The sequence below is a fragment of the Triplophysa rosa genome, linkage group LG11, assembly GCF_024868665.1.
Source record: "Triplophysa rosa linkage group LG11, Trosa_1v2, whole genome shotgun sequence".
NCBI classification, from domain to species: domain Eukaryota; kingdom Metazoa; phylum Chordata; class Actinopteri; order Cypriniformes; family Nemacheilidae; genus Triplophysa; species Triplophysa rosa.
In genome coordinates, this window is record NC_079900.1 from 2,246,320 (window position 1) to 2,269,951 (window position 23,632).

General features: G+C 37.0%; 2 protein-coding genes and 1 long non-coding RNA gene across 4 annotated transcripts; 1 reads left to right on the forward strand and 2 right to left on the reverse strand.

Moving 5' to 3' along the window:
• Window positions 1–792: 792 nt before the first annotated feature.
• On the reverse strand, window positions 793–4,185 carry LOC130562262 (uncharacterized). 2 transcript variants are annotated; one of them, XR_008963919.1, is made up of 3 exons: window positions 4,097–4,185; window positions 3,314–3,561; window positions 793–869 (listed from the first exon to the last, which is right to left on the reverse strand). It is a non-coding gene; the product is annotated as an uncharacterized LOC130562262 (long non-coding RNA). The 2 variants fall into 2 exon arrangements; XR_008963920.1 differs by lacking the exon at window positions 793–869 and adding an exon at window positions 2,934–3,057.
• A 2,839-nt stretch (window positions 4,186–7,024) lies between these two features.
• Window positions 7,025–20,333, reverse strand: elac2 (elaC ribonuclease Z 2). Its single transcript, XM_057347064.1, has 24 exons — window positions 19,918–20,333; window positions 18,859–18,909; window positions 18,682–18,752; window positions 18,513–18,577; window positions 18,159–18,216; window positions 17,983–18,051; window positions 17,731–17,889; window positions 17,565–17,620; window positions 17,413–17,471; window positions 17,266–17,338; window positions 16,782–16,894; window positions 16,425–16,523; window positions 16,205–16,343; window positions 15,425–15,510; window positions 15,181–15,302; window positions 14,151–14,241; window positions 13,884–14,022; window positions 13,624–13,662; window positions 13,427–13,536; window positions 13,127–13,226; window positions 9,230–9,350; window positions 8,692–8,770; window positions 7,818–7,962; window positions 7,025–7,692 (listed from the first exon to the last, which is right to left on the reverse strand). The coding sequence occupies exons 1-24, from the start codon at window positions 20,169–20,171 to the stop codon at window positions 7,474–7,476; spliced, it is 2,517 nt and encodes an 838-aa protein (XP_057203047.1). The 5' UTR covers window positions 20,172–20,333; the 3' UTR covers window positions 7,025–7,473.
• A 744-nt stretch (window positions 20,334–21,077) lies between these two features.
• psip1a (PC4 and SFRS1 interacting protein 1a) lies at window positions 21,078–23,343 on the forward strand. Its single transcript, XM_057345955.1, has one exon. The coding sequence runs from the start codon at window positions 21,222–21,224 to the stop codon at window positions 22,515–22,517; it is 1,296 nt and encodes a 431-aa protein (XP_057201938.1). The 5' UTR covers window positions 21,078–21,221; the 3' UTR covers window positions 22,518–23,343.
• Window positions 23,344–23,632: the final 289 nt, after the last annotated feature.

A 23,632-nucleotide genomic window follows, 5' to 3' on the forward strand; every position in this document is an offset into this window, starting at 1 on the left:
TGTGAATACTTGACAGACAAATGAGAAGAAAAAAAAACACTAATCGTCTCTCTTTCTCTCAACAGGTATTGGTCTAGCTTTTGTTGAAACTAGTAACTTTGTATTAGCACCTATTGTATTATTGCTCCTGTATGACATATCGCTTATTGCTCCCTGAACTCTCTGTAAGTCGCTTTGGATAAAAGCGTCTAATAAATGACTAAATGTAAATGTAAATGTACAAAATGTCCATATTTGACCTAATCAAGAGTTGAAAAAACTCTTGTATTTTTGAGAGAATTTCCTTACTTTACTGTATGTGAGGAAATAACGTTCATAATACAAAGAGTATTTGAAATGGATTATTTGTCAAATCCAGAGAACTGGAAGTTAAGTAGTCAAACAGCAGCTGAATGCGTTATTGAAGACTTGTGTTTTTGAGTGGCTGTGCCGCTGTGAAGGGCAGCGATCGGCCGTATCGAGCCGAGGACAGCTGGACATCATCAATACTCACAGATCAATGTCGTTGTAATGACAACTGAAGGGTGTTTTACTGTTAACACACGGTTTCAGAAAAATCAACCTTTTCCACACAGTGTTATTGGTGTAAAGGCGCTGAAACTCATCATCGTTTTCATAATAAATCTGAACAGTGATTTTTCTCACCCACACACTTTCATCGGAGCGACATTCTGACACGCTTTTTATTAACCTTCCCATCTCAATTTATTGTCTCTCACATTTCTTGAAACCTGCTTTCCTATTTTCAAAACTGAAAAATAACCAACTTGTACACACCTTTACTCCAGACATGTGGGATGTTATATTCTGTGCGACACTTGTTTAGAGAGACGTCTGACCTACTCTCCTCTTCTGGATCTGTGTAAGAGCTTCATGTGAGAAAAAAACAGAATCATTAATCCACACGTGAAAACATACAGTACCAGTATTTACTATAGTAAACTGCAGTGAAACTACTAGACTCTATAGTGTTTTTGAACCTTACCATGGTAAATATTCTAGTATACTACAGTATTTATTACAGTTATCGATTTACTGTAGACCATTGATGTAAGCAACACTGGTCCAGAAGCATCTTGAAAAATGGTCTCATAGTTAAAACAGAATACTGTAGTATACGTTAACAAACTGTGGTAATTAGTACAATTGACTACAGTATATTACAATTACCTAAAGTTTTCCATTTTAAAAATAAAAGTATACCACAATATTTTTTCATGTGGCCTTTGAAAATCTCTCTTCACAACTGTCTAACAATGTCAAACTCGTCCTACATTCAGTCTGTCGCTCTCATAAAGATGATCAATTTTATGAGTTAATTTTATTCTGTTTATTTTAATCTGTTAAGAATTCAACAATGTTCCCATAAAAGAAAAATATTTTTTTCTAAAAAAGTAAAATAACAGGTTGTTACTCAGGTGAGCATCATTATGTGTCCAGTAACATTTCCAGAACATTTCCTGCGACATTCCTGCGCCAATGTTACTTCAAAGGCTCTTTTGAAAACGCTTCCTCAAAAGGAATTAAACAGATCTTCTCAAGGCCGATCCGGTCCAGGTTATATTCTGAGATGAAGGAAAACCCTGAGAAGACGGCGAGCGCTGAGAGAAACACAGATGGAGAACAAAGAGCTCTCGTCATCACTGTTTCTCAATGTGATTCGATCGGCTTTCCTGATTTTGCCTGGGACAACAATCTAATCAACCAACCATTCATCTGTCATTCTGAGGCATACGATACATGAGGAAAATGCTTATTTAGAGAAATTGAAAACAAAAATGCAAATATGGCGGCACACCATAACATCAAATCTCGTTGGTTCTCACGTGTCCCGTTACGAAAACACGCATTGTGATTTCAAGTTAACTATTCCTTTAAACATAAATCCCGTCATACAGAAAAGATCAGACAATTAAAGAATGGGATAATAATAAAGATGTATAGATGTTTAGTAAAACGTGATGAACTGTGTGTTTAGCATCATGAGGTGTGAGTAGTAAAATGTGAATCCCTTGAACACACTGTTTAACAAAACGCTGGCTTGAAGGCAATTATTTCTGAGAGACCAAGTCTCAAGTCTCTGTGGAGCTGATGAAGCAAACCATCGTGAGAGAACCAATATAAAACATGGCTTTCTCTGTAATGAGCCCAGGATTAGTTAGTGTCTGAGCCTGAGGAAGATTGTTTAAATCAGCTGAAAACGCTCAAGACACTTTAATATCAGCGTGAGGAACGCCTCAACACACCTGCATACAAACTGCATGCAATTCAAAACGTACAGACCCAGAGGAACACTTTATTACTCATAAAGAGTCAATTCAAACCTGTATGACTTTCTTCTGCAGAACACAAATGAAGGAGATATTTTGAAGAATGCTGATGACCAAACAACACTGAACCCCATACTGTTAAAAAACCTGGTTAAATACGGTAAAAATACAGTAGAATTACAGAAAAAGACTGCAAATTTACAAGAAAAACGGGGAGGGGGGGGGTAATTTTACAGGGAACCGTTATTTTACAGTTTATTTCCGGCGCCCAAGAAATAAATTATTCTTAACAAGATTTCTTTTTTTACAGTTTATTTTTTAAATACGGTCAAAAACTGTAAAATTACAGAAAAATACAACAAATTTACAAGAAAAAGGGGAAAACAATTTTATATAAATATATATCCTAATATCCTGTAATTTTACAAGAAAAAAATATTTTACGGTATATTTCTGTTTCTCCAGTTTACAGAAATTTTCCGTTTTCTTACAAATTTTTTTTACAGTGACTTTCATTTTGACGTTTCTCAAAATATCTTATTTTGTGTTCCACTGAAGAAGAATCACATACAGGTTTTGAACCACATGATGATGAATTTCAATTTTGCATGAACTATCCCTAAACTCCTCGCGTTCAGTAAAGTATAGTCATTTGGCATCCTCGACGTCATCAATATGTGTCCATTAGTGTTAATGTACTCAACAAGACTTTCTCTCGGCTGCAGACCGGCTGCTCTTTAGGAAAACATGTTCTCTCGGTATGTATTGACTTTTCTCTCCGGGCGGTCTGCGGTATTAAAAAAAGATTCAGTGCTAACATTTAGTCTCGATCGTTTTTAACATTTTACCCTATCTGACGTCTGAGGTTGAAATCCATCCAGAAACATATTTTACATACACATACATAAACATTTGTGCATTATTGTAGCAGAAACAAACCTCACTGTTCAAAATGTAATTGAGTTGCATTATGATTTGCATTAAGATGCATTTTAGAAACCAACAACCAATGTAACATTCTGACATTCAGATTGTACCCTAACCTCTCTCTCTCTGTGTGTGTTGTCTGTCTGCCTCACACCCAGATTCTCAGCAGAATGGAGGTGATTTCTCATGCAGCACCAGCAGGGCGTCTGTTCTCCACTCGCTCCCCAGAGACTCGACTCGACTCGCTCCTCAACAGTGTGCTAATACAAACCTGCCCGCTGCGAGAACAAGAGACGGACCCTCAACGACCACCCTGAATACTGATGTCCAACCGCCTCAACACACACACGTGTGCCCTGGAGCTCTGTAAAAAAAAAAGTCTATATATAAGTCTAGAGATTGATCAACATTTGACTTTTGTGTCAACAATTTTTAGAAAGTTGAAGGGGTTAGTTCACCCAAAATAAAACAATCTGTCATCATTTAATCCTACTCATGTGGCTATAAACCTGTATTTCAGTGGAACACAAGAGAAGATATTTTGAGAAATGTCTCATTGGTTCATACAACTAAAGTCCATGGGGTTCAGTGTCGTTTGATTATCAACATTCTTCAAAATATCTTCTTTTGCAGGTTTGAAACAACATGTGGGTGAATAAATGATGACAGAATTTCCATGTTTAGGTGAACTATCACTTTAAAGCTCTCTATGGGTGACACATAGACCGGCGACATCATTGTTCGGCTATCAGAGATCTGACTGCTTTATCTTCTCTCTCTGTTCATTGATGAGTCTTTACATTCTTTGGGAACAGGACAGGACATGAAATCCGGCGTGTTTGACGTGTCTCTGTATTTGACCGACAGGTCGGGCGGTTTTGGAGTCTACCAGCAATTACCGGTCTGTCCGGATGAGCTGAAGCGCTGTGGATTCAGAGCATGATCTCCAGTGCAATAACACACGAGTCTGTCCGTATTACCACCCGCTCAGCTGCACACTGAGAGAGAGAGAGAGAGAGAGAGAGAAGGTGGGCAGAGGATATCTGACAGGTTTTCAAGAACTCTATAATCACCAGAAGTATGACCTCTGACCTCTTTGTGTGTGTATGTGTGCGCATGTGTGATATCTCAATCCTCTATCCCATATAAAAAGAAAAATCACAAATAGATTTCCCATCTATTTTTCATAGACATACATGACAAACGAGCAAACTGAACATTTCTCCTGAGAAAAAAAGTCAAAAATGAGCTCGGATTTGTTAAGTCTGCAAACACCAATATTTCTGCAATAATCAATATTATTGAAGATCTCAGTATGAACTTCAACATTTCTCATCAAATTGACTCAAATCAAGATTATTTTACCTCTTCTTGCTTCAGTTGTTTGTCTGAGACATCAATGAGATAAAATGAAGATGAAAAGCACATGTTTAACATTCCTCTCCTCGGGAGAAACACCCAAAGAACCACAGAACAAAAGAAACAATGTAGAAGAAACATTCACAGCTAATACTTACATGAAATGAACCCGACATTAAAACTCTTGAGCTATGAAAGAGCAGCATTTGAGCAGAGATCCCTTAAGATGCCACATCCACAGAAATCTACAGGATGAAGAGATGCTGAGAAAACACACCTGCTTAAGACAAGAGAGCGAGAGATCACAGTGAGACAAACATGCATTTATAAGACAGAGTCGACTCGACTCAAGAGACGGTGAACAGAGATGTCAGGTCATTCAGGGTCAAAAGTCACAGCACATCACAACACACACAAATCAAACATGATGTCAGAGGCAAGAAGAGGTGAAGCTGGAGCCGACAGGTGCAGAGACACAAACATGATGTGGCTACTTTAATCCACATGCACTGCTACACCCAGTTCTGTGTAAGACCACAGAGATGTTTAAATGCATAAATACGTTTATGGGGATGTTGTTTCAACCGATCAGAGTTTGGATAGCCAATCACTTGTATTCATCATCATCGGTTCACATCGTTTAGTGTGAATCTGATTTGAAAGGAGTGTATTAAACAAACACATGAGCACGAGTTGATAGCTGTTGGGAATAATAGCGCTTTAGTGTAAATATGAGGTTAGAGCGCCCTCAAGTGGTGGATAAGAGAACTGCAGGCGGGACGTAAATAGAGGACTTAAGATTTGTTGCTGTGCGAGGTGATCATGAAACAAAGATACAAACCGTACAAATGAATCATATTTAATTAGAATATACATTTATATATATTAAAGGATTCAATATAAATATTTTATATATTCACGAATATGTAAACATGTAAGCTCAGGGACAACTTTCTGTAGTAAATGACAACACATTGTAGTTAATCTTAATTTGTTTTAAAGGTCGAGTGCGTTATTTGGGAGGATCTATAGACAGAAATGCAACATAATATACATAACTATGTTTTCAGAGGTGACCTTACATAATGAAGCAATATGTTTTCATTATCTTAGAATGAGCTTTTTCTATCAACATACACCGCGCGTCCCCTTACACGGAATTGTTGTTTCTACAGTAGCCCTAAACGGACAAACGCGTTTCTTAAATACGTTCCCTGCGTTCCAATCAGCATACTATATCCGTCCTAATAGTATTCGAAAGTAGAATTAACATGTCCCAAATAGTAGTATGTTGAAAATAGTATCCCAAAGATTCCCGGATGGTCTACTACTTCCGGTAGAAATTCGAAGTGCAGAACGATGCACAAAAACTGCCTAAGATTGCAGCGATATGAGCTATGCTGCAGCAACAAACGATCAACCCGTGTGGTCTTGTGGGCGTGGCCGCAATTTGAAAAATTGAAATCCTTTTTATTGCAATGTAAGAAGTTCCACTCTCCAAAACAGCATGTTTGGAGTTTGATTGGATAATAAGAACAAATAACCGGCCATTGTGGCCAAAGCGCTCCGTTTGATTTTTCCGAGATCTTCTACTCTTCCCTGTCGAACCCGGAAGCTAACCTTACCCACTGAACCATTTTTGAATTTGAATTTCTGCGTTTTGAATGGTTCTATATTCAATTTAAGAAATGTAATATTAAATATTCATATTAAAACATTAAAAATCAAATTCAGAACTATATTGAATGTCAGGAAATATTAAATTTTGTGCAATTACACTTATCTAAAATTCAGATTTACAAAATTCAAATTCAGATTTTGTCATATTTCTGGCTCCATACTATTAGGCTAGTATTAGTAGAATTGGAATGCAGGCCCCATCTCTTCGGCAAAGAAGCGAAAACGTGACGACACGTAGGGGTGGAGTGAGCCGTTGGTTGCAGTTTACAACCTCACCACTAGGTGCCGCTAAATTTCATACACTGGATCCTTGAACAGAGCCATCCCTGGCAAATTGGCACATGAATCAGGAACAAAAATGACTTCAAACTAATCTGAGTATTTGTTATCGAGCTCTATATTAATATACAGACTAAAGCTCTTCCATGAACCAACAAGCAAGCATACATTTTTTGGTTTTAATAAAGAAAAAAAAAACATCTCTCTCCGTGTCAAATCTGTCAAGACTCTTGTTGTCAGATGTGGTTGCCTTTCAATATAACTGAATTCACTGCTAACTAAGCTTCTTTAGGATTACTGTGATGACGAATATTAGATTAAAAACATCCCACCGGACACAAAGACTGTCGGAAGATCAGTGACCATCAGATCTGTATATTAAATTAGATGCTTTGACATTGACATTATTTCAATGATGTCGCTGAAACCCAAGTATGATATGATGTTGCCAATATAAATGTAAGTGAACTTACAAGAAAGTCATGCATGAATAAAACTGGAAATAGTGACCTGATTCATCCTTTAATAAGATTCAAATAAATAAAAAACTTAAATTATAATGTCAAGCATTTCTACAGGTCAAAGTTTATTTCCCCAAAACAATCCTAAGTTAACTGGTGATTTCATGTACATAAAATAATGAAATATTACATACACAAATGTACAAGTGCCTTAACTCATCACTGCACACCAAACAAAATAAAACGCATCAGTTTCAAAGCAGTTACTTTCTGAAAAGATCAAATGCATTCATGAGCGCTGAAACATCTTTTTTCAAGATGAAGGAAAGTTGAAATAAAATGTCAAACTTCCAGTAAACTAAAGGTACTGTACTTTCCAGCTCAAACTGTCGAATCTTTAGTTTTGGGACGAGTCTCAGTTCTGACTTCACCCACATTATATTTCTGAGCACTTTCTGCTTGTTCTCTTGCTCTCTGATTGGTTTACCGGTTACCCATCAGTTTGCTTTGAGTCGTTTGTTAGCCGTCTCCTGGTTTACGTCGTCCTGCTCTCTCTTGTCTCCTCTGTTCGTCTCGTCTGCGTTGGATGGAAGTTCAGAGCTCTTCTTCATCTCTCTCCTTTCTCTCCTCTCCTCCATCTCTTCAATCTCCTCCGCAAACAGAACCTTCAGAGGCCGAATGAGCCGCGGGAGAATCGCAAAATCTCCAAATCTAACCTGTAATTCAATCAAACAGTTAATTATACAATTGATTCAAAGTGGGATAAACGAAACACGGATGATTGGAAGTAAGTCTATAAAGCAAAAGAAAAGGTATTATTTGATACTAGAAAACTTCTCACCCTCATGTGATCGAAGGATATTCCTACTTTGCTGTTGAAGTCGTCGCTGAAGAGCGGGATCTTAGCGTATCGCTGACTGAAGTGATTCAGCACAATGAACTCGGCGTTCATCTTCATACCGATATCAATCGCCTGAGACGTAGTGCTGGAGGTACAATAACAAACACCATCACTGACACAAACATTATTAATACACGACACAAACACTAAAACTGAATAGACAGAACATACTTTTGGATCAACATCCTTTGTCGCATGATATTGCTAATGTTTGCTTTTTTATATGTTGTTAAAGTTTTAAGGATATTACTTTACACTCCTGCATGTGATTTATCAACAAATCAGTGCTCTTTGATTTGATGGTTAGGGCTTTGGTTTGTTGATAAATCACATTCAGGAGTGTAAAGTAATATTCTTAAAAACTTTGCATAAAACTTGCATAAAAAAGCAACCAATGATATTCTTTAAATAATGTTTAAATAAATTCATTATTATTAATAATATTGTGGTTATGTGTAACTTAGAAAAGTGCATCTATATTGTGCAATAGCTATTTTTAATCAAAATATTTATATATAAATGTATTTTTATATTATAATCATACTTTCTAGGCAAGGCAAGGCAAGGCAAGTTTATTTATATAGCACATTTCATACACAAGGTAATTCAAAGTGCTTTACATAAAATGATTGACAAAGGAAAAAATCAAATACATATCGCATTAGACTTTTTACTTTTTATTCTTATTCTTTTTATATAAATAATACATTTAGTAAAAAAAATGTTTTAGATGGGCTGCAATGTATATATTTTCTCAAATAAAATGATACAAAGAGAGCCGTGTGTGTTTGTGCGCGCTCATGTGTTGATGTACCTGTGTCTCTTCTCTAACGCCTCCTCCTCCATCCCATCCTCCAGTGTGGCTTCGTGAATCAGAAGTGTTGCGTTCTTTCCTGAGAACAAATCCATCACACCACAGATGAATCAAACACATAAAACACAGATCATTTACAGCTTCAGTACCACACGCTTCATTTTTATCCTTTAGAAATCTATCATGGGAACTGCTGAGATAACAAACACCTCATCCTAATGGACAAAAGAACGCATGTTCAGCTTTCTGAAGAGAGATTCAGACTGAACACAATCCCTCAGGAACCATTAAACAGAGTTCTGTGACTCCATCTGATCGATTCCATCCCTGATAAACACCATTTAAACATAGCAGTCATTCTATAGATCTGCGAGGAATCGGTGCACTGATTTTTTTGCAGCTGGACCGATGAGGTTTTGATGATGATAATCTGCAGCAAAAATTCTTGGGGAAAAAAGTCCGACTTGGACTATACTACATCAGATTTTTTTCTTCTATATGTAAAATATGATCACGTGTGTGTGTTTGTGTTACATACCTATATTAGTGAGGGCTTCACAGGGCATCGTGTCTCCAGAGAACACAAGCTGCCAACCCGACTGATGTGTCAAACTGCAGGCAAACGCGTTCTTACAGTGACGAACTAAACACGTCTGAAACTACACAAACAAAAACGAGGAACTAATCAGTTAGCTAGACGGTTTTTGTCTGATGGTAAAACGAGAAAATATTAACCATTCAAATTTCTATTAGTTACTAATGCATGATCAATGGACTGAAGTTAATTTAAAGGGACAGTACACCAAAAATGAAATCGTTCTTCGGCAGAATACAAAGGAAGGGTCACATACAGGTTTTGAACCACACGAACATGAATACATTTTTGGGCGGAACTAAACTACCGGTCAAATTTTTTCGACACTTACTCACTTATGTGTTCATATTTTTTTCCATTTTTTAGAATAATAATAATGAATGCATCAAAATTATGCAATAAAACAAAGGGAACTATGGGAATTATGTTGTAACTCATTTTTGTTTTTAATAAATACGTGTTATATTTGAACATTTTTTGACTAGAATTTGCAGAAATGTTTTCTTGTCATTTTATCAAGCAGCTTCTTGAGGACTTACCTAGAGATGCTTTTTAAACAATATTAAAGAAGTTCCCATCTATTCTGAGCTCATATTGGCTGCTCTTTCTTCACTGTGCAGTCAAAGTCATCCATTTCAAAAGCATTTTTTATTACATAAAATGTTAGTTTTGTCATGGACAAACATGCTTGTTTGAAAAACGATATGTTTGTTTACTAATTTCAGACATTTAAAGGGGTCACATGGCACGAATACGTGTTTTTCTGTGTCTTTGGTGTGTTATAAGTTGCCCATATGTATTAAACACGTAAAATTGCAAAAATGAAAGTGTGGGAACAAAAGATGCATTAAACGCCTCGTGTAACCACACCCCCACAAATCTACGTCAGTTGGTGGTCTGATTTGACTAAGACCGCCCAAATGTGTACGCAAGTAAGGTGGGCGTACCTGTCAGTACAATTGAAGAGGAACCTGATGTTCCAAATATGGTAAGAGGTGTTACATTTCCCTCACGCTTGCAGTATTCGACCAATCACTACGCACTGGTTAACTGGCCAATCATAGCACACCTCACTTTTCAGAGCGATGAGCTTTGTAAAACATCTGCGCGTTTCAGAGGCGGGGAAAAGAGGAGATACAAACATGCACGGTATGTGGAAAATACAGCGTTTTTTAACCTTAAATCGTGTATATACATTGCATTACATCTAAAACAAATGATAATATTCGTTTTAGCCCGTGTCATATGACCCCTTTAAGCCTACACTTTCAGATCAAAGGTCAAAAATAACGAGAAACATTTCACTCAAGTGTGCAAAAACTTTTATGGAAGCCCAATTCCGCCACGTGATAAAAAAAAATCAGGCTCTAAAAAGTCATAATTATGAGATACAAAATCGAAATTATGAGATAAAAAGTCAAAATTATGAGATAAAAAGTCATAATTATGAGATACAAAATCGAAATTATGAGATAAAAAGTCAAAATTGTGAGATAAAAAGTCATAATTATGAGATAAAAAGTCAAAATTGTGAGATAAAAAGTCAACATTATGAGATAAAAAGTCAAAATTATGAGATAAAAAGTCAAAATTGTGAGATAAAAAGTCATAATTATGAGATAAAAAGTCAAAATTGTGAGATAAAAAGTCAACATTATGAGATAAAAAGTCAAAATTATGAGATAAAAAGTCAAAATTATGACTTAACGTGCACATGCGCAGTGCAGCCAGGACACCGCACGCTGGTGACATCCGCTGGTTAGAATGGTGTAAATGCAACTCGGTGGTTTTACAAACCACTTGCGATTGGTTATATATATATTTTAGTTATTTGTTTTCAGTTTTCAGTATTTTTTTAAGCTTCCAGTGCAGACATACAAATGCATCAGCAGACACATAATAATAAAACAAAATATGTAAAAATATAAATAAAATACAACTGTAAATAGACAGTTGTACAGAAGTAATATACTGTATGTAAAATAGATTGGAAATTTGCGAATATTCAAATTTATTAAAAGCAATATGTCCAGATGCTCTAGTACTCCTTCTGAAGCACCGGCCAGAGGGCAACAGTTCAAAGATGTTGTGTCCAGGGTGTATCAAGTCTGTAATGATTGCACTTTACAAGAGTGGGAAAGAAAGCACCAATGATCTTTTCAGCAATCTGGACTATCCGTTCTTGTCCACTTGTGATCAACTGAGTAGCCGAGGCAAACCTGACAGGGATTAAAGCACACAGAACAACCTTTGTTGGGCCCTATGTGGGTCTCCCACTTCAGGTCCTTTGAGATGGTGGAGCCCAGGAACCTGAAGGACTCCACAGCCAAACAATTACAAAATATTGTGTGTTTTGGGCCACATTCAATGTACAATGTATATGGAATCCTTTCAACAAAAGATCTATGAGCTACTGAAAAGTATTTCACTGGTTCCTATCTACCAGATAACATGCCTGCTGAAGCCAACAAACTACCAGTAAAAACCCAGAGAGGTTTCTATTGTGAAACATGCAGTAGTAGTAATATCATAGATTTGTGAAGCCATCTCTTAAATGCATAATTTTTGATGTATGATTTTGGAGGGCAAAAAATACACTGCTGTTTAAAAGTTCTAAAACACTTGAATGTTTGACTGAAATGTTTCTCATGGTCTTAAAATCTTTTAATCTGAAGATGTATGTTTAAATGTTTGAAATGACTTTAGTAGACAAAAATATAATCGTGGCAACATATTAATTTATTTTATTAGACGACAAAAATTGAGGACCAAATAAAAAAAGCAGCCAAGAAATGAATAGATGAAATTTCTGCCAATACTATTGAAAAATCTTCCTACAAGGTGAAATTTCAAGAAGCTGCTCGATCATGCCAAGAGTACAATTTTGGAAAGGGTGGCTACTTTGAATATGCTACATATATTCTTTAGTCCTGCATATAGTTTTGATTTATTCTGGATGCTTTTAAACATCATTCCTAGATAAAGTTATGATGAGTACTATAATTCTAAAATGTGGCCTGTCAATTTGTAGTATTTTAGTAATATTTCTGTTTGATGAGGCTTCTAAAATGGGACTTTGGATCAGTTCAAAACAAATGAATCAGGTTGCTTGTTTCAGCCTAATTAAATAAAATAAAAAATGTACAGTTATTTATATTTACGCTGTATTAAGCAACAGATGTCGCAAGCGTGCAGTGTCTTGTTAAATCATAATTTCAATTTTTTATGTCATAATTACGATTTTCAATTTTATAATTTGGTTTTTTTAATCTCATAATTATAATTTTCAATCTCATCATTTTAATTTTCTATCTCATCATTTTGATTTTCAATCTCATAATTATGACTTTTTATCTCATAATTTCGATTTTTGTATCTCATAATTTCGATTTTTTATCTCATAATTTTGACTTTTTATCTCATAATTATGACTTTTTATCTCATAATTTTGATTTTTGTATCTCATAATTTCGATTTTTTATCTCATAATTTTGACTTTTTATCTCATAATTATGACTTTTTATCTCATAATTTTGACTTTTTATCTCATGATTATGACTTTTTATCTCATAATTTTGACTTTTTATCTCATAATTATGACTTTTTATCTCATAATTTTGACTTTTTATCTCATAATTATGACTTTTCATCTCATAATTTTGATTTTTGTATCTCATAATTTCGACTTTTTATCTCATAATTATGACTTTTTACAGTTTGAGTTTTTTTATCACATGGCGGAAACGGGCTTCCATAAACTTTTGACCGGTAGTGTATCCCATTAACAACCAGATATTTACAGAAGGCAGCAGATATTCCTTTAGAGTTCTTCATACAGACCTTCAGTAGATCGTTCTTCTTCAGCACGGCCTGAATGAAGGATTTGGTTTTGACTTTGGGCGTCTCCGCACCGTCACACAAAAACTTTGCTGGAACAATGCTGAAACCATCAGAAACACCACAGCTAGAAGACTAAAAGACTGAAGTGCAATGCGAGAGAGAGAGAGCGAGAGAGAGAGAGCGAGAGAGAGAGAGAGAGCGAGAGCGAGAGCGAGAGCGAGAGAGAGAGAGAGAGAGAGAGAGAGAGAGAGAGAGAGAGAGAGAGAGAGAGAGAGAGAGAGATAAGAAAATAAACCGTACTTGATCTGGCTGAGTATCTCCTGGCAGTGGTCGTGATACTGGTTTAACCACGTCATCACCTGCACAGGTGCGATCAGGTACACCGGACTGAACGGTTTGCCTAGATTATTCTACAGACAATGTAGGATTACTTCATATATATGGTCAACCTTGTCAAACAAAAAAAAACTGGTCTAAAAAAATCAAAATGTACAAACCAAAGCTCTTTCTCGCTCCAGTAACAAATGAATCAAACCCTGTGTTGACCATAAGATACACAAATATTAGCAAAAGACAAATAAAAAACCGAAAAGACGAAGATTTGATTTTAAATTGTTATTCACAAAGAGACAAGCTCTGTTAAAAATGATTATACACATGTTTAGGGTGGTTTACGGCTGACCAATCACAATCCAGTATTCAACAGAGCTGTGTAATATAATAATAATCTGTCTGATAATGTTCATGATGACCTCACCGTGTGATGATCCGCATGCAGGTGAGACACAAAGATGGTGGAGAGCTTAGAGAGGATTTCATCGACATCATCACCGTAATGACGACACAACTGACCGAACGTCCCCTCACCACAATCCAACAACACAGACTGACACGAGCTGAGGAACACAGAGAGAGAATCCCTCAACAATACACGTATTCAACAATTCCTAGAGTTTAAGAGTTTTTGAAGGCAATGTAACAAATCAAAATGTATTTAAAAAAAAAAGGATTTATTTTATAATACCTGATATTCACTAAAGTTCCACTGACGTTTCTGATCTTCATCGGCAGAGACGAGCCGGTGCCTAAAAACACGATTTCTGGAAACCGCTCGGCTTCACCGGCAAAAACAAACAAATACAACAAAAAACACCTTTAAATCAGCCGAAAATCTGTATTTTTATTCTTAAGTGCACTTTAAAGCATCTGCACTTTATGAGTGTTTTTACTCTGTAAAGATTTTCCTCATACTTTTTAATTCACAAATAAATAGTTCAAGTACAATCTCAAATCACGTACTTTCTTTTACTCAAGTAGTTTTACTTTTAAAAGTGCGAAAGTACTAGATTTTTAATGCAGTGGTTCTCAAACTGGGGGCCGTGGCCCCCTGGGGGGCCCCAAGATGGATCCAGGGGGGCCACAGATTTTGTGGCATTTTATGAAATATAGAAATTTATCATAGTTTTTATGTAATCAAACATCAGAAAAATGACACCACCAACCAAAAGAATTGAGGTTCCAGCATTGCATAACTGAATGTTTTTGGTTTAATAAAAATTCTAAGTTTAAGATTATACGTCTTTATATGGGGGGTCGCAAAGCGATGCACTTAACACAAAGGGGGCCTTACAACGAAAAAGTTTGAAAACCACTGTTTTAATGCACTTAAATACTGTATTAAAGTAAAAAAAAAAACATCTTAAAATTTATTTATGAAATGTAGTGGGGTAAAAGTATGATATATGCTCAAAGTAAAAACGCTTTCAGATGTACTTAAAAGTATTGTCCAACTCTGTGGTTAATAGACTAAAAATAACAGGATCGCTTCAAAACTCAAATCTTTGTATGGCATTGAAATTGAACCATTAAAACTGTCGAAAAACAGAACAGAAGTTTAGTACTTCCACATATATCTGAACAGAATGAGTAATGTACAATCCTCTGAAAGGTTCGCCTCTGTGATATGATGAATTGTCAACCACAGACAGTTTAAGAAGACGGGACGTCTAGCTGGAAGTGTTTCTGTCTGCTTTAATGCCAAACTTTCCTCTCACCGGTCACAGAGACAGACTCGTCCGTCTGAAACCTCCTGCACTCCTCAACCTCCTGTAAGAAATGAGGCACGTCAGCGGCCTCCTTCAGAAACTCCTCAGGGTCACAGGACGGGATGGCATCTCTACACATACGAACACACACATACATACAGTCAGAATTAAAGTTTGTTATTTGCTATCTTTCACACGTACCTTCATTTAAAATCCTATTACAGATGTTTATAGATCTTAAACCTGAACTGACCTCTGCCACTCCAGTTTGGGTCGAAGCTGAAACTTCAACAGACACTCGGCTCTTACGTTAGGAACATGAAGAGATGCTTGAGGCTCCTACAACACACAAAGGGCAAATTTACTAAATAACAAATCTCTCCTTTAATTGAAAAAAAATGAAATAAGATTTAATAAATATTATACAAGTAAAACGACATTTAGAAAATTAAAGTCTCATTGAAATTAAAAATGACAATGCCTATTTTTTCATGAATTATTGCAGCGTTTATTGTAAATAGTTTATCAATGTGGGTCATTCTCTTTTTAAAATTCGTGTGCCCTCATAATCTTCAGTTAAAATCTTAAATGACGTATGTTAGACGGCTTGGGCGGAGCATCCGTTAACTCCTCCCCTTCAAATGTCAGTCTGCTGCCAGTTCCATTTCAAAATGCAACGGCAGTTTTTATACATCCAATCAAATAGCAGAGAAACACGAAAGCCACGCCCACTATTTTTCGCCTTCGTAATTCCATTTCACTCGAAAATGCGTCAAAATACTGAAGTAAAAACGATCGCAACATCCGGTTCACGGGGACTTTAAATAGAAGAAAAAAAATAAATACACACTCGATATTTTCTTACATACGAATAAACAAATATTAAATAAGAATATTTATATTCTATCACATTCTGTTATATTCTAACATTGATAACTATCTGATCTTTTTCGCGACAAAAATAACGAATAACTTGATATAATGAACTACCAACTGACCCACTGTCAGAAATTTAACTGAGGCGTTTCATTACTTTAGATTTGTAGAGTTTGAGTTGAGGGAAGATGTCGGGGTGGATCAGGTTCAGTTGCGTCTGGAGTTTGTGACTGCGAACGTTGTGTGATGTGATGTTCTGTTCATTTAACACCAGATGCTCAGTGCTGCTGGGAAACCTGAACGAAGACACAATCCCACAATCCTTCATGTTCACACTCACATGTGGATTATCTGCAGCTCATGATGTGAAGATTTACCTCTCTAACCAGCTCTTGTACTGATCTGAGTTCAGCACTGATTCTGGCGTCATATGAACCACGAGAGCGGCTGTGTCCTCAGATCCACCCGTCTGATACCTGCACACACGCGTCAACAGAAAAACTCAAGATTATCCCAAAGTTTACTTTTAAAGAAGAATCGCAAAGCGTAAACACAATATTTTAATGTTTTGCTTTTCCATGTTTTCTAGAAACAGGACCTAGATGCTCAGTGTCTATTTCTGCTCCATGAACTGACGCTGGTGACTTGCGTCTGAAATATAAACATTTATTTCTCGTTGAATCATTAGCGCAACGTGTTGGTCGCGTGTGTTCAGAAAAGCAGCATCTCTTCACCTCTGGAGTACGGGATTGGTGCAGAGCGGCTGTATGAAGTCATCTGATGGACAGTCGATCACTATGAACACAGGTCCAGGATCAGACGGAGTACAGAGCTCTTCCGGTCGAATCTGAAACACACAGCACACGTCTAGATGAAGCACAGCGAGGACGTGGAAAGAATTTTACCCCCTAAAACCGAATCATCTGCATTTTGATTTTTGATATACGCAATAACATGTTTGTTTGCAAACAGCCACAAGCGTAGTGCCCTTAAAAGATGACTACGAAAATACACAATTTAAACAATTTCACTGATTTCTGGTATGGATCAATTTAGTCGTTTCTGAAAATGAACTGTCAGGGTCGGCCTCCTCTTGTATAGAGAAAAATATAGAGAAAAAAATTGTGTTCCAAATTGGGTGAAATGTTTCTTTAACATTTGAATTCTATAATTATAAAGAAAGAAAGAAAAACGAAAATGTCTTTGTGTCCGCATCACCTCTTTCCCATCATGTGTGATAGTGTTTCCAGCTTTCAGAGCATCTATTATTGGTCCGATGGCCGCTGTCCCTCTACAGAGAAACCACAGCACTGAATAAACACTCATGTGTTTGATCACACACACACACAAATATCACACACTTACACAGGCAGACCCATCTCTTTAGCCTTCAGTGCCAGAAAATTCCCTTTCTTTGGATGCAACTAAAGAAACATTAAAGAAAACACAGATTCGATCAGTACAGTATGGTACTAAAGAATCATAAATCAATCTGGTTCATATAATATTCTGCTGACCTTACACACATAAGCCACCACAAGCGACGCATCTCTAGTGACGTTCCCTCTTTTATCTGTATTAACAAAAAGTTTATTTAAAATAAATGACAATTCCACCTAGTCACATTCATTCTGTTAGTCTTCTAGTCAAAAGCGAAACGATAATATTCTCAAGAACTCTTGCCTGGGCTCACTAATCTTCCGTTAGACGTGATGGTGTGTTGTTCCTCCGAATCCTCCAGTCTCCTGAGCGCCCCCCGCAGGCTGACACCGGTACTGCTGTTAGAACTCGCGCCGCGGCTGAAGCCGGGGGAACGTCTGCCACTCTCGGCCTTACGGTCAGCTTATACGACAAACAAACATCAAAACAGAGCAGTAAGCAGATCAGATCATCCTCAGCAGGACTGTTTAGCATAAAAATGAGTTTGAGACTTACAGAAAAGTGGAACTTGCGTGACCGTCATCGTGTCGTCTTTATACGGAGGCTCTGAATAAGGTCTGACAGCTTTGGATGAAAAAGAAAAAATAAAGAGAACAGGATTGTCATTTCTTGCTCGTGCAAAACAAATGTAAGCAGAAATATGTGGAGAGAGAATGAAGGGCGACTCTTACAGAGTTTAATGTGATCCAGCGGTCCTGAAAACACTTTTATTGCTTGTAAATATTTCTCCTGTAGAAACAGCAAAACCATCAGCGTTCAGATAAATAAAAACATATCACATGCAGCGATCCTAATCCTAAAAGTGATTTTGCACATTTAAAACGCGATGCACCATATAAATAACGTTTAATTCAGACATCAATGTTTCCTCTTTTTCAATGTTGTTTACAAAAACATTTTCTCTTGCAGACATCTTATTTTATCAAACAACGCATCAGACTTTTATAGACCTATAAATGCAAATGTATTATACAGCACCTGACCTTTGAATGTTGAGTTATAATCCCTCTTTAACATGTACGTACCAGCTGTGTGGGTCCGGAGAGAACAACCTCAGGCACTCCTGTGTCTTTAAGGGTCAATATCATTCCTGTACACGAACGAGTCGGTTACATACCACACAAACCATGGAGCAAAAGAAATAAAAAGGTCAAATAAGACGTGAGCTGTGACAGACTTAAGTACATTCCTGACCTGATAAACCTCCTACTGTTTCCCATCTCATTCTGGTGAGGAAAATATTGTCCAAGCGTGCAATTTTGACTCTGAATACAAAAAAACATCAAATCAACTGTCACAGTACATTTAATATCAACTTTTCATTCGGATGTGTCTATTATATGTTGGATTGTTTGTGGGTTTATATCTTACTTGTGCTCCTGCATGAGTCTCTGTGTTCCTTCACCACAGTTAAACAGATACCTGCAAATAACAATTATAACATTTGATCATCCCTCCCATTCATACACATTTATAATTACATGCAATTATTGCCCTTCAAATATAACATTATATTTACTAGTTTACTTTTTCGTACATGTTCCTTTTTAATGTATGTATACAACAATGTGCATTCAGGTCTATTTATGATGCGCTCTTATTAACTTTACTAGTTCTATTGCGGAAATTAACTAGTACAAATAGTCTCTATTATAGGATGTCACACCACAGGACACTGTTGTAACTGGCAAAAATATATTTTGTATTAGCGATAAAATGTCCACTACTCATAAATGAAAACTTCATGGCAATGCTAATGATCTGTTGACAATGAAATTATGAACATTATGATGTCAATTATTACAATCTTTTACAACAAGGTACTGATTTTATGGAGAACCAAATGTTTGTAGTTTAATTTTTATTCAAAATGTTTAACAATCTGTAATGCAATTACATTTTAATTAGGGCTGTCAAACGATTAATCGTGATTAATCGCATCCAGAATAAAAGTCTGTGTTTACATAATGTATGTCTGTGTAGTGCGCATATTAATTTAGTATTTATAAACACATACATGTACACAACATGTATATATTTAGAAAATGTTTACACGTATTTATTTATATTTGCCAATAATTTAAATTATATGAAAATGCTTATTTATATTAACATTTTATTTTTTCTTAAATAAATGCGTATGTTTTTATAAATACAAAATTAAAATGCACAGTACAGTACACAGACATACATTATGTTAACCCAAACTTTTATTTTGGATGCGATTAATCGTGATTAATCGTTTGACAGCCCTAATTTTAATATATTTGATAATGTTATCATGACAGTGGTTTATTTTGCTGACTCAGGCTTACAATCACGACTCAAAAAACCTCATTTAATCTCAAATGTACTTATTGTAATGTATAATGTTGACAATGTCATTTGTTTTTTCTGAATCGGGTAACGTTATATAATCTCTATTCTCACCTGTTATACTCAGAGAAGACATAAAGAGAAGGTCCATTATCTCGACTTCCAGCCCCGAGCACCTGCACATAGACGGTGGCGGGTCCGTGCAGGTCTCCCTGCCTGCGGTTCTCCTTCATCCTCACATGGCGCAGGGTGTCTTTAGGAGGTTTGGGCTTTTTGGGTGTGTGTGTGGCCATGAATCTGACACACTGATACTCTTCACTGCTTCTAAACGCTCTACATGTAAATAATGCGCAGCGGAATGAACGCATAATAAACTCGATGGACGGCTATGATGTTCGGTCCATAAGAGTAATTAAATCCCTCATTAAAAAAATGACACGAGGTTGTGCACTTTGTGTCTGTAAAGAAGAAAAAAGTTGAAGGACTGACACACGTGTGGACGCGCTTCCGGCTCGGGGGGATGACGTCGGGAATTATTTTTTCAAGATTTTTTAAGCAACGCACAACACAGTACCCAGTAATAATAATAAAATAAATCAAAAGGCAGAAGATACGAGGTTATACATTATATTTTAAAGATGTAATTTTTTAAATGTTAATAATTTGTCATTAATAGTACAGACGTGAATGGCTGTATAAAAATGTACCAAGAATAATAAATTCATTATAAAAGTGCCGAATCTGAGAGTGTTTGTGGTAATAAATAATATTAAAAGTGTAAATATATTCTGGCATTATTCTTTTTTTCTGAAATATAGATACTTACTGTGACTCCATCAAAAACACTAAAAAAAGTGTCGCTTAACGTTACATATGCTTGAACATATTTAATATTATTATTAATATTTGTTTATGCGTAATTCTTTATAATTTGTTTTATTTTGTTTATTTTTGTTATGTTGCTATGTGGATGCTATTAAGATTTTTCTTGTTGTTTATTTGGTATTTTGTATCTTGTTAAGCAAAAAAAAACATGCTTGAACCGCAACAACATATTGTGTGTATATCAATCATATTTTAACAATAGCGAATCTCTTGAATTATTTTAGTGTCATATAGCACTATGTGGAAATTCTTCAAACAATTCAAGCTTTGGGTTTTCCTTTATTTACTTTTTATTTGTTTCTTTATGTATCACATATATTTCATGGTTCATTTCAAGGTCTGTCTTGAAAAGTCGATATTAATTTCTCTAATGCCTGTTTTTAGGAATATTTTGGGTTTCTAATTAAAAAGATAAATAAATAAAATAAAAAAAGACGCTGCATCCGGCACGGGATGATGACGTCGTGCCCTGCGCACACGCAGGCTTGGGAATAGCGCGCGCGGACTGCGAAGCGTGATCAGACCGTGTTGACATGGCTCGTGATTTCAAACCTGGAGATCTTATATTCGCAAAGATGAAGGGTTATCCACACTGGCCCGCGAGGATCGACGAGCTTCCGGATGGAGCTGTCAAGCCAGCAAACGCCAAGTTTCCCATCTTCTTCTTCGGCACTCACGAAACAGCATTTCTGGGCCCTAAAGACATCTACCCGTATTTACCCAACAAAGACAAATACGGCAAGCCCAACAAAAGAAAAGGCTTCAATGAAGGATTGTGGGAGATTGAGAACAACCCGAAAGTGGAACTGGACGGAAATAAGGTGATGAACCCTGACGCGGGATCAGAGAAAGACCAGAGCAGCTGCGATGTGAAGAAGAGAAAGTCCACCAAAGACCCTTCAGAGGAAGACCGCGTGGATGACACGAGACCGAAAAAGAAGGGTACAGATGATCAAGACTCGGATACTGAAAACACGAGCCCTGTCTCGAGCCCTTCGGCTGGACCGGTCCCCACACAGAAGCGCAGAGGAAGAAAACCAAAGAATCTCCTTCTGCTGCTGCAACAACAACAAACTTCGAAAGAGCCACAAGGGGGCGTGGTCTTAGAGGACGCTGAGACCAAGAAGACAGACAAGAGAAAGAAGAGGGATGACAGTAAAGACGACAAAAAAGAACAAGAAGGAAAGAAAAAGAGGAGAGAAGACGGCTCATCAGAACCTGATGACGAACGCAAACAAAATCCACAGGAGCATCCGGAAGACGCGGACAGAGATGAACAGAAAGATTTAAGCAAAGACGTAAGGAAAGGGGACAAGAAAAAAGACGTTTCTGCAGAATCCAGACTTCTGAGGTTACACGGAGAGATCAAGACGTCTCTGAAACTGAACAACCCGGATGTGAAGAGATGTCTGGCGGTGCTGGACGAGTTGAGCTCGCTGCAGGTCACCACTCAACATCTTCAGAGACACTGTGAGCTCATAGCCACGCTGAAGAAGATCCGGAGGTTCAAAGCCAGCCAGGACGTGATGGATAAAGCCGGCATGCTGTATAATAAGTTCAAGAGCATGTTTCTGATGGGAGAGGGCGAGACGGCCATCAGTCACGTGCTGAATAAAAGTCTGGCTGAACAGAGACAATACGAGGACGCCAAGAGAGGAGCACAGAAAAAGACAGAGGAGACTAAAGAGCAGACGGACAGCAAGGGTTCCAGTGCAGACTCCGGCCCTGAGGAGCAGGATGCTGTGACGGAGAGAGAGACGTCGGGAGATGATGACCCGTCTGTGGAGAAAAACAGGGATGAGGGCAAAGAGAACAATTTCTCATCATGAGCGTTTTGTTTTTCTAGCGGTCTAACGTTTTATGTTTGAGGTTCAAACATTATTTGTCCACAGAAAAGTCAACAGTGGGAGATCATGTCCACATTTAAAAGACCACTGAGAAGATCATGCGTGACTTTTAGATTTTTTTTTTTTTTTAGATTTAGATTCAATTTATTGTCATTGTACATTGCACATGTACAAGGCAACGAAATGTGACCTCTGCATTTAACCCATCCAGAGAGTAGTGAACACACGTACCCCCGGAGCAGTGGGCAGCTATCACTACAGCGCCCGGGGAGCAAGTAGGGGTGAGGTGCCTTGCTCAAGGGCACCTCAGTTGTTACCCGCCGGCCCTGGGAATCGAACCGGCAACCTTCTGGTCATGAGTCCGACTCTCTAACCATTAGGCCACAACTGCCCCTATTTATTATTTGCACATCACCCGACAAAAGTGTAATGTTTTCTTTTACGAAGACCGAGTGTTTTAAACTGAAGTCATTTTATTTTTGTGCATTTGCAATCAAGTCAGTTTTATACAGAGACTTCACTATCACGAGTTTTATTTTAGAACGTCTTTAATGTTTAAATACTTTTAGATCCAGTTGGCAAGTAACTTCATTGTGCTTCACATCAGCGATTTAGTTTCAAAATGTTCTCGAGTCCTTTATTAGTCACGTTAGATGTAAATGTTTTAGATGTTTTAGCTTCGTTCTGCTGCTACTTTCATAGTTATGTGTCCATTTTATTTTCATTTAATGTTGAGATCCTTACGTCTGCATCATTTATGCCAATACCACTGCTGTCATGAAACTTGATCATTAATAAAAGAAAAAATAGCAAACCTCTGGTGTTTTTCTATTGCTGTTAGTTATGATCTTTTACCCATGTTTATACTTTCGCAGATTAAGTTGAAAGCTCAAATAATGTTGAAAAAAACTACATGAACTAAAACTTAAAGTGGATTTGTGTTATTAGTGAGAACTTGATTTTCAAATCGGATTGTTAAGTAGTTTCGTGCTTTTTGCCTACAAAAACACTGGAAATCATCAGATTTACTTTAGTGAGCACTGACTTTTGAGCTTAACTGCTTAGTTATGACAATTTTTTTCCGTATGCTTTGAAGA